This window comes from Culex pipiens, chromosome 2 (genome assembly GCF_016801865.2).
Source record: "Culex pipiens pallens isolate TS chromosome 2, TS_CPP_V2, whole genome shotgun sequence".
Lineage (NCBI taxonomy): Eukaryota > Metazoa > Arthropoda > Insecta > Diptera > Culicidae > Culex > Culex pipiens.
In genome coordinates, this window is record NC_068938.1 from 88253930 (window position 1) to 88267918 (window position 13989).

The 13989-nt window shown below is 36.4% G+C and overlaps 1 protein-coding gene across 7 annotated transcripts in view; it reads right to left on the minus strand.

The window, feature by feature from the left end:
• Positions 1-13989, minus strand: part of LOC120422898 (multidrug resistance-associated protein 1) — a 52025-nt gene that overhangs the window by 10199 nt on the left and 27837 nt on the right. For 2 of the 7 annotated variants that reach the window (XM_052707206.1, XM_039586457.2), the window contains exon 8: positions 7686-7909. The exons of 2 other annotated variants lie outside the window; for them this stretch is intronic. In XM_052707206.1, coding sequence (XP_052563166.1) covers positions 7686-7909 — 224 coding nt within the window. Of the gene's footprint in view, positions 1-1860; positions 2082-7187; positions 7409-7685; positions 7910-11819; positions 12041-13989 lie in introns of all 7 variants that reach the window. 3 more of the 7 variants (XM_039586460.2, XM_039586461.2, XM_039586458.2) reach the window with 3 other exon arrangements.

Below are 13989 nucleotides of genomic sequence, written 5' to 3' on the forward strand. Positions count from 1 at the left end.
CGAAAAATGCCCACGGGACCGTCTGGGATCGAACCCAAGCCGACTGGGTGAGAGGCAACCACGCTTACCCCTATACTCCCGGTATTTCTAAAAAAAAAAATATTTTGAAAAGTTCAGAAAATTTGCTATAAAGTTGTCTAAGAGACATTGAAGGTTGGACCTCTGGTTGCTGAGATACAGCGGGTTAAACAAAAAGAAACAGGAAAATTGAAGTTTTTTAAGTCTTACCCAGCCTGATGGCAAGATTGTCAAATTGTATGTATGGGCCACGATACTCACATTGGTTGGACCGTGGACCCCGCTATTTGGTCGCTTTACCCCTCTGACGCTAAATATAGGGTAAAGGAGCCGGCAAATGTGCAATTGAAAAAAGTTTTTTTTTGTGAAAAATTATTTTAAATTTTGTTTTTGGTGAATAATTTTGAATATGTTTTGTCAAAAAATAAATAACTAGAAAAAATAAATATTATCCAGCCTTTTGAGGACAAAGTCAATCGTTCACATTTTTCAATGATAACTTATTAACATATTTTAGTGTTAAATGTCAATATTCCAAGAGATAATGTCCAGCTTGTGACGATAAACTACTTTTCCTTTACTTAGAAATCGAATCCAGAAGGGAAACGATAACCAGCTATGTTGGTCCGCACCGGGTTCTTGACTCCCATTTACGAGGCGAAAGCGTTATCGCTCGGCTCGGTCTTAACTAAAAAATTAATTAGACAAAAAATAACAATTTCAAATTACAAACCTAAATATTAAATAAACTTATTTTCTGATTTACTCATAAATGGCCTGTATACCCTATTTTGTGCAATCAGCTTATGGAGCTTTCACCCTATATGGACTGTCAAAAGTGAGGTTCACTTTTTGACAAGCTTGCCACCAGTCTGGTCTTACCCAAAAAACCAAAAATTTTGTAATGTTGATATCTCAGCAACTAATGGTCCGATTTCAATGTTAAAATCTGAAACATTCGTGAAATTTTTCTATCTTTTCGAAAAAAACTATTTTCAGATTTTTCGAAACTAACATTTTGAAAGGGGAAAAAAATAATACAGTCCAGACTCGATTATCCGAAGTTTCGATTATCCGAAGTTCGATTATACGAAGGTTTGTATGGGACTTCGGATAATCGAATCACGAACAAAATTTATTTTTCGTATTTTTTCATTTTCTTGTTTTTAACATAAAATTTGAGTTGTACGACCCCATTTTAGTCAAATTTGAGTTGTTGATTGGCTTTTACAAAATAAAATGCATTTTTTCAATATTGCACCACCGCCATTTTGGATTTGAAAATTTTAAATAATTTTAGCGTAGTTTAGGGGTCATACACCTATGCTCAACAATAAAAAATTAGACAACGAAAAAATAGTTTTTTCGTGATTCGATTATCCGAAGTGAAATTTTCCCGAGGCCTTCGGATAATCGAGTCTAAACTGGAATATAATATATGTGCTTTTCGGTCCAGAGACCATCAAACCATAAATTTTCAAAGTATGTAATCGGTAAGTGAAAATCGTTTAAAAACGCAATTTTTTGGACCACCCTATCTCATATCATAATAACCAAACAAAAAATATGGGTCTAATTAATTTGGCCATGGATTTCAAAGTTTTCCAGAGAACTGCTCAAAATGTGTATCACACTGCCCAATTATGGTAATCTCCTAATCCCTAAAACTGCATGATTCTTGTAAACGTTCCATCATCATACAAGAGTGCCTTTTAACAACGATTTCAAATGTTATAGAAGATAGATTTGCGGAATAGGAAAAAGGAACCACACACCAGGAAGACGACATATCAACGAGCGCAAGCAAGAGAGGTAAACAAAACTCAGTCCGCTCCGTCGTACCTCGTAAAAGCAGTAAACCAGCTCGCTGACGGTCATGGGCAAGGTATTGTCAAGCACGTCGATATCCTTCGAAAAGCGGGCCAGGATGCGACCCGTCGGAGTGATATCGTAAAAGGTCAGCGGCAGCCGCAGCACGGCCGCAAGCAATGAGATGTGTAGATTGACCGCCGCCTGCCAGGTGCCCAGCTGGGGCGTAAGATCGCAGAAGAATGAGGTGATGGCTGCGGAAAAAAGGAGTCAGCAGCACGTGAAAGAGAACCCATGGACCGATGGACGGTTTGTGATACGAGTTACATGGAGGAAGAGTCCCGAAAGCACAGGAAAATAGTGGGAAGATGCTGGAAGATCAGAATCAAATGGGAAGCAAGCAAATTCATGCGAAATGTGAGATATTTGTTCTGGTTCAGTTGTTGGTGTGTGAAAATTGTTAAGTCTGTCGTAGGAAGTCGGGAACGTTTAATAATATTTAGTCATCCCTTTAAGCAATCCACTTAAATATAACACCCTGAAAAGTTTGAAAAACAACACTGGCCCCCTTTTTCCAATAAACACAACAATTCCAAATCATAACTTAAATTTCTATGGAGACGCACGATACTTCACGGAACATTATGGAGACGCCCAGTGGTCCAGCTTCCAGCAACCGATTTCCGCGTAAATTTTGAAAAATAAAGAACCTAATACCTGAAAGAAACACCTGACCAAATCAAGACAAAGCGTCGGCAGTGCACTGTCCAGAACGTCCACGTCCCGGCCGAACCGCGTCAGTAGTCGCCCGATTGGCGTGGTATCGAAAAAGGAAATCGGCAGATGGAGGACGGCCCCCAGCAAGGTTTCGTGAAGCCCAACCGCGGCCACCCAGCAGCCCAAAAACAGCGAAAGGTCGTGCAGGATCCGGGCAATACCTGTCGGGTGGATTGGTATTGCGAATCGAGATTTGGTTGTATTTGTTGGGAGCACCATGCTAAGAAGGTTTGGTACTCCGGGACCCTCTGAGATGGGACATTGTATTTCTACGAATGCCCTGGACACTATTTGCCGTGGTTATAGCGCCACAACTTGCGCGATCCTAATTGATAAAAATAATCCATACAAACTAAGTTAGTGTTGGTACCTTGTTGATCAAACTGAGAAATAAGAAGAGTCACTCAATGTCACCTTATTAGCACACATTTTTCAATTTACGATATGTCGATACGGTATTTATTATTTTTTTAGTTTTGACGGATGAACTTTTTTTTTGCAAATGAACCTCGAGGGAATAATTTTTTCACCCATTTCGAGCTGTGTTCTCTGTGTCCGTAAATGGTACCACTATTCTCTCGTCTCGAGACCATTCTTATCTCAGACTAGGGCTGCCCAGTTTTGGGTGTAGAATATTAAATATTGAGCTTATTTTATGTATTATTAGGCTGGTACAAATTTTATTTAAAGTTTTAATCACCCCAACCTTTTATAACGTTCCGAAAAATCCGGGGAAGAAAAGTATTTCAAATTTTCAATGTTAATTTAAGTGTAAGCAACTGACATCAATTTAGAATGCATTCCCCTGCGTTTAGAATCATTTGTAGCATGTTTGGGTTAATTCAATAAAAAATTTAGTTATATAAATAAGTTTTGACTATTTTTTCACAAAAAAAATGCAGTCGAATTTTTGGATTTCACAAAAAAAAATCTAAATTTATTTAAACGAGCCCAAAAATGCTAAATATGACTATTAGGGCTAGTTTTGCAGCACGCCAAATAAAAAAAAAACATTGACATTTTACGATACTCTAAAATAATACAAAGAACAAAATATTAATTGAGCATTTTTTTTTTAAGTTTTAGTTTGTGAAATTTTCCACAATTTTCATCACCCGATTTGACCCGATTTGCTAGCCTAATTTTACTGAGATTATTTTAATTTCTAAAATCGAAATAATATGCAAAAATAAACCACATATTTACGAGAACTTAAAAATTAGTAAAAATAATGAAATAACATTTGTCTCTTTAAAACAGTACATTTAAGTAACTACAAGATTTTTTATTTTCCTGAGATATCATCTTTGAAGTTGGCTAAAAATATACTGCCGTTCTACGCATAATTGTCCCATGTTCAAAAAAGGGCAACTGAGAAAAAATAATAAGGAGTTTTTTCGAGTTCTTTGAACATTTCCACTTATTTTTGAAAGATTAAATTTATGATTTTTTTGAGTTTTTTTTATTCTCTCAAACGAGTTGTGGCGCTTTAACCATGGCAAATATTGTCCAGGACTTTTGTGAAAATACGATGCCCAATCCAAGAGGGTTCCGGTGCACCATAACTTCTTAGCATGGTGCTCCTAATGATTCATTGCTATAAAAATACAGAAACGTGAGCGGGGGATCCCCACGTTTCTTCCTCCCCTGTAGATTCAGAAATGTATTGTTGTTTGTACATTCGTGCTCGAACTCAATCCTCTCCAACGAATCATCTTTGCGGTTAATTTTACGCAGTTGGTCTGGCCGCTTTAGCGTTTGTGATGTTTCAAAGCAATTTATTGCTGGATGCTAGGTGTTAATCAACCTAAGGCATTTTCCAGGATGCCCTCGAAAGACTGGCTGCGATAGGTTAGATTAGAAATAAACGTGAAATTAATTTCTTAAATCAATTTCTGAGAATTTGATTGTAACATTGGCAGTTCTCAAATAGCTTTTTTAAAAGAGAAATTATGTGAGTTTTTGAATTCTTCCTAAATGAGCAGCTCTCAAAACTATTTAAAGAATAAGAGATTTTTTGAGTGTTTGAATTGTTTCGATCATGAGCTGTTATTTTTTTCTTTGTTCTGAATATTTTAAGTTTAGAACAGCTTTTAACATATTTCTGATAATTTATATTCATTCAGTATTAAAGTTTTTTTTTAGTATTAAAGATGTTAACAGCTTTCTTTTTCTTGAAAAAAAAAAAATGATCCGTCAAGATTCATGTCTGTAACTGATCAGGAAATAAAGCTGTGAGTATTTGCATTTGCGTCATACAGGGACAGTTAAACAAATATTTTTAACGATTTTTGCATTCCATTAAATCAAAGCAGATAATGAAAATTGCTAAAAAAATATGCTTGAAATATTTGTATCAATGTAATCGTTGAGTGTGTAAACAAAAGAGCAATTCTCTACCAAAACCGGAAATGGATTTTATTTGTATTTTTTTATCTGGCTCAAACTTTGTGGGGGCCTTCCCTATGACCAAATAAACTATTTTGTGTGATTGGTTCATCCATACAAGTCTCCATGCAATTTTGGCTGCTGTCCATACAAAAATGGTATCTAAATATTCAAACAGCTGTAACTTTTGAATGAATTTTCTGAAAAAAAGCAAAGTTGTAGGTATTGTTGAGGACTTTTGAGAAAAAAATAGGTACACGGAATTTTAAATGGGCGTAACATTCAATGTTTGGCCCTTTTAAAATGTTAGTCTTGATTTAAAAATTTACAAAATATTTTTTTTCGAAAGGATCGGAAAATTTCACGAATGTTTCATGTATTAACATTGATAATTGGACCATTAGTTGCTGAGATATCGTCATTAGAAAATGGTGGGTTATTTTGGTGAGATTAAGAAAACTTCAATTTTCGTGTTTCTTTTTCTTAAAGCGGCTCTATCTCAGCAAACTGAGGTCCAATCTTCAATGTCTCTTAGACAATTTTATAGCGAATTTTCTGAACTTTTCAAACAAAATTTTTCTAGCAATGGTCACTCATGGTCACTTTTTTTAAAAATTGGTAAATTGCAAATATTTCGCTTAAATCAAACTTTCGGTGGCTATATCTTGAAAACGGAGCCCTTTATCAAAAAATCTGTAAAGTACTTTTCGATTGCAATTTCAATTTTGCATTAAAAAATAATGTCAATTTTGTTTTGGCATGAAACTTCGATTTTTTCCAAAAATCACTGTTTTTTCAAAAAATTATAACTCGGCGGCAGATTTTTTGACCATGTTTCTCTATGGCTCAAAAGTTGCGGATTTTTGTCCCTTAAAACATATCAAACATCTCGAAAATAAAAAAATACGTATTTTGGGAAACTGAGTTTTAGTGAAAAAAAAGTTGATAAAAAAACTGCAATTTTTTTTCCGTGTACCTATTTTTTTCTCAACAGTCCTCAACAATACCTACAACTTTGCCCAAGACACCAAATTGATCAGAAAATTTACTCAAAAGTTACAGCTTTATTGAATATTTACATACCATTTTTGTATGGACAGCAGCCAAAATTGTATGGAGACTTGTATGGGTGAACCAATGACACAAAATAGCATATTTGGTCATAGGGAAGGCCCCCACAAAGTTTAAGTCAAATAAAAAAATACAAAAAATAAAAATGGTCGAAATCGGCCGATTTCATAGAGAGTTGCTCAAAATGCTTTGTTGTGAAAAATTCAATTAATGTACCAAACAATAAAGTCGAAAAAGTTACAATTTTTTTTACAATAATACCAAATAATTTATAATAAAGAGAGGGGGGGGGATAAAGTTCTTGTAAATAAGCCAAGGAAGGAATGGACTGAAAAAGGTCGAGAACCACTGCACAGTGGGAAAAATCGAGGCAAAAAACGGACTTGATTGATGCCGGGCAATTAAAACTTTCAACCAAGACTGTTCTATTGTGAAAAAAATCCAAGGAATCGATTGATGATGGAGAGAATTCGCGAATTCGTAAAATGTACCTGAAAATCATTTCGATGAAGAAGAAAAAGTTATTTCAACGCATTGAACATTTAGGCAACATATTTAAAACTTATAAACACAGCAAAAAAATAGGGTAAATCGACTTGAAACGGACCTTACGCAAATTTCCGCGGATTGTCTCCATCACCAATCGATTTTTCTAGAAATTTTTTACATAAGAAAAGTCTTGGTTGAATGTTCTGATTGACCGGCATCAATTAAGTCCGTTTTTTGTCTCGATTTTTCCCACTGTGCACTGCTTTAGAAGGATTTTATACAAGGGAAATTCCTTAACGCAACTGCACTTTTAACGGTAACACACTAGCAACGTTAAAACAATGCTTCAGAAAGATTAAGTCAAAGCGAGATTTGCACACCCGGCGCGTGCGTAGACTCGCTCTTTATAACATGAGCACGGGCTTCAAAAGGACTTGATACGGTTACAACTCCACAGTATAGAACAACATTTTCAGTTCGATTTACAGGGCTACAAAACTATACACAACGGAGTTCGCAGGCTTGAGGCGTTCTACAATACTGGGGCACGTCTCATACAATATATAAACAAAAAAAAATAAAATCCAACAAAACAAAAGAATGAAAAGTCAAACCATTTCTGCCACACAACGTACCCTAAAGATAGCCGGTATGAACTGTTTGATATTGAACGGAATGCTGTAGTCGAGCGCGTTAATGTCGTTCGCGAAGCGGGCCACGATGCGTCCCTTCGGGGTCGTGTCGAAGAACGCCATCGGCAGCCGGAGCACATTGGCCAGCAGCCGCTGGTGCAAAGCGAGCGTCGCCTTAATGCCACCCATCACTACGGCTAGCACGGCAAAGTACAGGGACAGAACTGGAAAGTTTTAGGGGAAGGATGCGGGATTGGTATTTTTGAAATGATTGAAGTCATGTTCCCTTCTGCAATTTGAGCCAAGTGTTCCGCTTCGGACCAATTTTTGGTGCGTTCAGACTTGAAACCCCAAGATGAAAGCATTACAAGGGTCATCCTCCACCGTAAGTCTGCTACGTCTACTAGAAGTCTGAGTTAGTCCCCAGCACCACCCTGAGTCAGTCCGAAAAAAAGATACACACAAAAAGTATAGGACAAACAATAGACGTTTGGACGGTACCCCGAAGAAGCAGGCGCTCCAGGCACGGATCGCCGCCGGCAGTTCGTTGTCGGTGGTGTCCACGTCCTTGCTGAACCGGTTCAGCACCCGGCCCAGCGGCGTGATGTCGAAGAACGTGGTCAGCGGTGCCCGGAGCACGTTCCGGAGCAGCCGGTGGTGCAGGATACGTGACGCGCTCAGGGCACCGACGTACAGGGCCAGCGTGGTAAACAGGACGGTCACGACTGTATCACACAGACAACACACCAACACACAGCGACGTAATTACGCACGGAAAGGAAGAAGATATATGGTATGGTATACAGATATTTACAAAAGAAGAGAGGATTACCCTAAATAGATCTGTTTTTTTTTTTATGGATTTCACAACAAGGGACTACATTTACAACAGCGAGGAACGTATGCTCTCAACGGAAGCACGATGGACACCGATGAAGGCGTGAGTGAGAATGAGTGCGGGGATGGTTAGGGTGATACCAAATGTAGTATGGATTATGAAAAAAACATGCACACAATCACAATCACCTGTAACAATTACTTGAGACCTAAACATCACAAACAAACAAACAGTAAACATTTAGGGCTCCGTTTCAATAAAACTCAAATGGATAAAATTTCATAAGAAGAATTTATAACAAACTCAGAGAACACGTTTCTGTACTTTTGTTTGTGATATTGTCATGCATCACACAGAGCCAGCATGCAAAGGCATTGCAATATCAAAATTCGTCAGTCCCTCAAGGTCAGAACCTTCCGAGCACGACGAAACAATCACAATATTTTTATACAATTATCTACAATCGGTTCAATTCGAAAAAGAGAAGATTTCGTTCCGATGGCCTGACGGAAACACATGTGGGGTGTGTATATATATAATTTAAGAAATACCCATTGGCAATAAAAAAAACCTTAACTTTTTAAACAGTATCAATGTTTGTAACAACTTCCAGCTCGAAATGATTATTCTTATCATAAACAATTTCAAGGACGTCAAACCAATACTAAACAGTAGTAAGCTGTTACTTTTTGCCTTCCTCACCTCAATGAGGAAAGGCTATAAAATCACTCAAAAAATGAACTTCTTTATTCGACCTCGTAGACCCACCTTCACGTATACCTATGCACACGATTATCTCCGGACTGGCTGAACCGATTTGGACCGTTTTGGTCTCATTCGATTTGTCTTGGGGTCCCACAAGACCCTAGTTAATATTATGAAGTTTAGAAAAGTACTTCAAAAGTTATGCAAAAAAAACGATTTAAGCTAAACTTCCGAAGATTGTAAAAAGGGCGGTTTTTGTAAGAAAATCCGCCATGCTATACATTTTTAGAATGGTATTTAAAAGACCTTTCCAACGCTTCAAAAAGATTGAAGATCTGACAACCCCATCAAAAGTTATGAGCACTTAAGTGTTATTTATACACTTTTTTGAGGCCAGATCTCAAATATTTTGATAAAAAGTTGTCCGGATCCATCATGCGACCCATCGTTGGATAGGTAATCAAAAGACCTTTCCAAAAAGCCCAAAAGATTGAAAATCTGACAACCCTATCAAAAGTTATAAGTACTTTAATGTTTTTAAAAAACTTTATTTTTTGTTTTAATAAACTTTATTTGAGGCCGGATCTCAGATATTTTGATAAAAATATGCGAGGAAGGCACCAATCACCTAAAGGTGTATCAAGTAAAGTTTTTATAGAAAATCTACAAAATCTACGGAGATTCCAAGCACAATCCAAGGATTTGTAATTATACGATACAATTCTTACTTTTCTTGCAAAAAAAAAAAATAAGTATATCTTCAAAAAAGAAGGAGCGACTCAAAATCTTCGGGCAAAACTTCATCTGCATTTTGATTAGTTTTTTTCGATTACTGAAGAACACAAAGTAAAAAAATGCATCCCTGAAGCTTCAGAAGCCTTGATTTTAATGTTATTTTGGTTGGATTTTATAAGATAAAAATTTAAATACCAGGCCATGGAATCAACAATTCTAGTTTTTTTAGAAGGTCCAATAGACTCAAGAATCAAGGCAGTTTCAAAAACACCAAAAAAGCAAAAAAATTAAAATTTTAGAAAACTCCAGATTTGAATAAAAAAAATGTTTTTGCTCTTAAGCAATTCCAGGTCAAATCAGGAATTTTTCTGGTACTTTTGTAGCCGACCCTCTCCGATTTCAATGAAACTTTGTAGACATGTTATCCTAGGCCTATATAAGCCATTTTTGTGTATATGGAGCCAATAGTACTCGAGAATAACATTTGAGAAGGGCGTAAGGTATTTAAATATTTTTGTATTTTGTAATTTAAAAATTACTGTATCTCGAAGCCGATGCGTCGTATCAAAAAGTGGTCGAAGACAATCTTGTAGGAGATTGGACGGGCTTTCTGAAAAAAAATACACTGAAACAAAAAACGAATTTGAAATTTTGAATAAATACTCAAAATTGTTCACAAAATGTCGTATTCTTTTGAAAGTACTGATTTTTTTTTAATTAGCAATACGGGTTTCAAAAGAAGCGAAATTTTAATGCTTTCTCACTCCACTAGAGTTTTTTTTAAATACTAAAATTTTCACAAAACGTAGCATTTCTTGATAACACTACAATTTTCAAAAATTGCAATATGGGTATCAAACGAAGCGAAATATAGTATACTTTTTCTTCTTAAAAATGTTTTCTTTCAAAAATACTTAAATATTCACAAAATACATTTTTTTCGAAAGTTTTCGTTTTCTTAAATTTACAAAATAGGTATCAAACAAATCAAAATTTGGTATGCTTTTTCACTTTATTAGATTTTTTCAATACAAAATTTTCACAGAATACCATATTTTTTGAAAGTACAAATTAAAAAAAAATGCAATATGTGATTTACAAAAAACTAAAATTAAGTTAAAATGCATTCAAAATTTCACATCCTTTGCGAATTTTTCAAATTTGAGTATTTTCGAAAAATACGGTATTTTGTAAAATTTTAGTGTTTCAACAAAAAAAAAAGTTTATTAACTGAAAATGCATATCAAATATCGTTTCGTTTGATACTCATATTGCAAATCTTGAAAATATGGTATTTTTTGAAATTTATTATTTTCCAAAAAAAAAACATTAATTAGGTGAAAAAGCGGAAAAAGCATACACAATTTCGCTTTGTTTGATACCCATATTGCAAATTTTTAAAGAACCTACTCGACTCAAAGGAATGCATGAACTTTTGGGTCTCCAAAAACACGTGCACTTTAATTTTTTTTAATATTTAGACAGGGCCAAATGGTTTTTATTCGAAAATTTTTATGCAGAATAAGTTCGTCGCTCTTCCATAAAATCCACAAATTGCATGCAATATGCACAACCGCACTAATTCTCCATACACACTTTTGAGAAAACCTATTTGGCCCCGTCTAAATATTTGAAAAAATCAAATTGCACGTGTTTTAGGGGACCCCAAAGTTCATGCTTCCCCTCGAGTAATGCCTGCGGCAGAAATTTAGTTGGTCGGTTGGTATCCCATGCTTGAAATTTCGGATGTTTGAAAAATCTGTGATTATTTTCTAATTTTAAAACTCAAACGGGAGTTCAGTTACCCCAAATAAGTCGAAAGCCAATGACTTACATATTAAAACATAAATATTACAGTCCAGACTCCAGAGGTCTTGAAAAAAATACACTTCAGATAATCGAAACTCCAGTGCCTGAAAACAAATATTTTTTAGATCGGCCTTACCGTTTCAACCAGCGCATTAAAAAGTGAAATAGATTATTCTGTTGATTTTTTGGAAATTTAGACCTGAAATCAACTATTTTGACGTACATATCTAGAGTTTTTTCTAAAGTCCTATTAGCTATTGTGTTTCAATAAAAAACTAAAAAAAATTAAAAAAAACTCTAGATCTGCAAAAAACTGAAAACTTGAACAAATCGGTACGACTGTGAAATTTAAAAGTTGAAACTATTTTTCTTCAATATTGCCAATGAGTATTCCCTGTACAGTAGTGCATGCATTCCTACAATTTTTCGAGTGACTGTCTACTCTTGCAATATACTTTGGCCAAAACAATAAAAAAAATATAAAAAAAAACTATAAATTCAAACGCGAAAAAAAGAGTAATTGCAGTCACTGTCGGAAAAAAAATTACCCCGAAAATCATGACGAGACAGGCGCGCACCACCGAGGGCAGCGTGTTGTCGATGACGTCCACCTCCTTGGCGAACCGGTTCAACACCCGCCCCAACGGGGTCGTGTCGAACAGCTCCATCGGCCAGCGCAGCACGTGGCGGAGCAGGATCACGTGCATCTCGTGGGACGCTTTGAGCGCCCCGAGCGCAAACGAGATCGACGCCGCGAACGTGGTCAACACTTGAGTGGTGGAGGGGGAGATTTGTTTTAAATTTTTTGTTATTTCGGGGGGTTTTTTAGTTGAAATTTTGCGGTTCGCGATTCTTAACACTCCTCCGTCCAAGGCATATTTCACTTACACGGACGACCAAGCCTCCGAAACAGTTGCTTCGCTAATTTCAACTCGCTCGCATTTGGCTCCATTTCAACCAATCTTGATCGTTCTTGCAGCATTCGAACCGGTAGGATTTCAAGATTCATCTAAAACAAGAACGAACCTGATCCGACTTACCTGCTAGTAACACCGACTAAATTCGTCGAAGCAACTCTTTTTAGGCGCTCGTTTTAGGGAACACACCATGGCCAAATCAACAAGAAAGCATTAAAATTTGAAATCAACCATTCAAATTTAACTAATTTGGGGTCGCTGAACAAGAATATGACACTTAGAAAATCCCAAAGTAATCAGAAATCCAGAAATCCAAGATGGCGGCCAATATGGCGCCTGTAGTGTATTGGGAATATTTTTTTGAGGTTGTAATAGTGATTCAACCACTCAAATCTAACTAATTTGGGGTCGCTGAACACGAATATGACACTAAGAATATTCCAAAGTATTCAGAAATCCAGAAATCCAAGATGGCGACCAATATGGCGCCTGTAGTATATTGGGAACATATATTTGAGGGTGTGATAGTGATTCAACCACTCAAATCTAACTAATTGAGGTTGCTGAACAAGAATATGACACTTAGAAAATCCCAAAGTATTCAGAAATCCAGAAATCCAAGATGGCGACCAATGTGGCGCCTGTAGTATATTGGGAGTATTTATTTGAGGTTGTAAAAGCTATTCAACCACTCAAATCCAACTGATCTGGGGTCGCTGAACACGAATATGACACTTAGTATATTCCAAAGTGTTCAGAAATTCAGAAATCCAAGATGGCGGCCAATATGGCGCCTGTAGTATATTGGGAATATTTTTTGAGGTTGTAATAGTGATTCAACCACTCAAATGTAACTAATTTGGGGTCGCTGATCACGAATATGACACTTTGAATATTCCAAAGTATTCAGAAATCCAGAAATCCAAGATGGCGACCAATATGGCGCCTGTAGTATATTGGGAACATATATTTGAGGGTGTAAAAGGATTTCAACCAAGAATATGACACTTAGAAAATCCCAAAGTATTCAGAAATTCAGAAACGCAAGATGGCGGCCAATATGGCGCCTGTAGTATATTGGGAATAGTTATATGAGGGTGTAATAGCCATTCAACCACTCGAATCTAACTAATTTGGGGTCGCTGAACACGAATATGACACTAAGAATATCCCAAAGTATTCAGAAATCCAGAAATCCAAGATGGTTGCCAATATGGCGCCTGTAGTATATTGGGAGTATTTATTTGGGGTTGTAAAAGCCATTCAACCACTCAAATCCAACTAATTTGGGGTCGCTGAACACGAATATGACACTTGGTATATTCCAAAGTATTATGAAATTCAGAAATCCAAGATGGCGGCCAATATGGCGCCTGTAGTATATTGGGAATATTTATATGAGGGTATAATAGCCATTCAACCACTCAAATGTAACTAATTTGGGGTCGCTGAACACGAATATGACACTAAGAATATTCCAAAGTATTCTGAAATCCAGAAATCCAAGATGGTTGCCAATATGGCGCCTGTAGTATACTGGGAGTATTTATTTGAGGTTGTAAAAGCCATTCAACCACTCAAACCCAACTAATCTGGGGTCGCAGAACACGAATATGACACTTAGTATATTCCAAAGTGTTCAGAAATTCAGAAATCCAAGATGGCGGCCAATATGGCGCCTGTAGTATATTGGGAATATTTTTTTGAGGTTGTAATAGTGATTCAATCACTCAAATGTAACTAATTTGGGGTCGCTGAACACGAATATGACACTTAGAATATTCCAAAGTATTCAGAAATC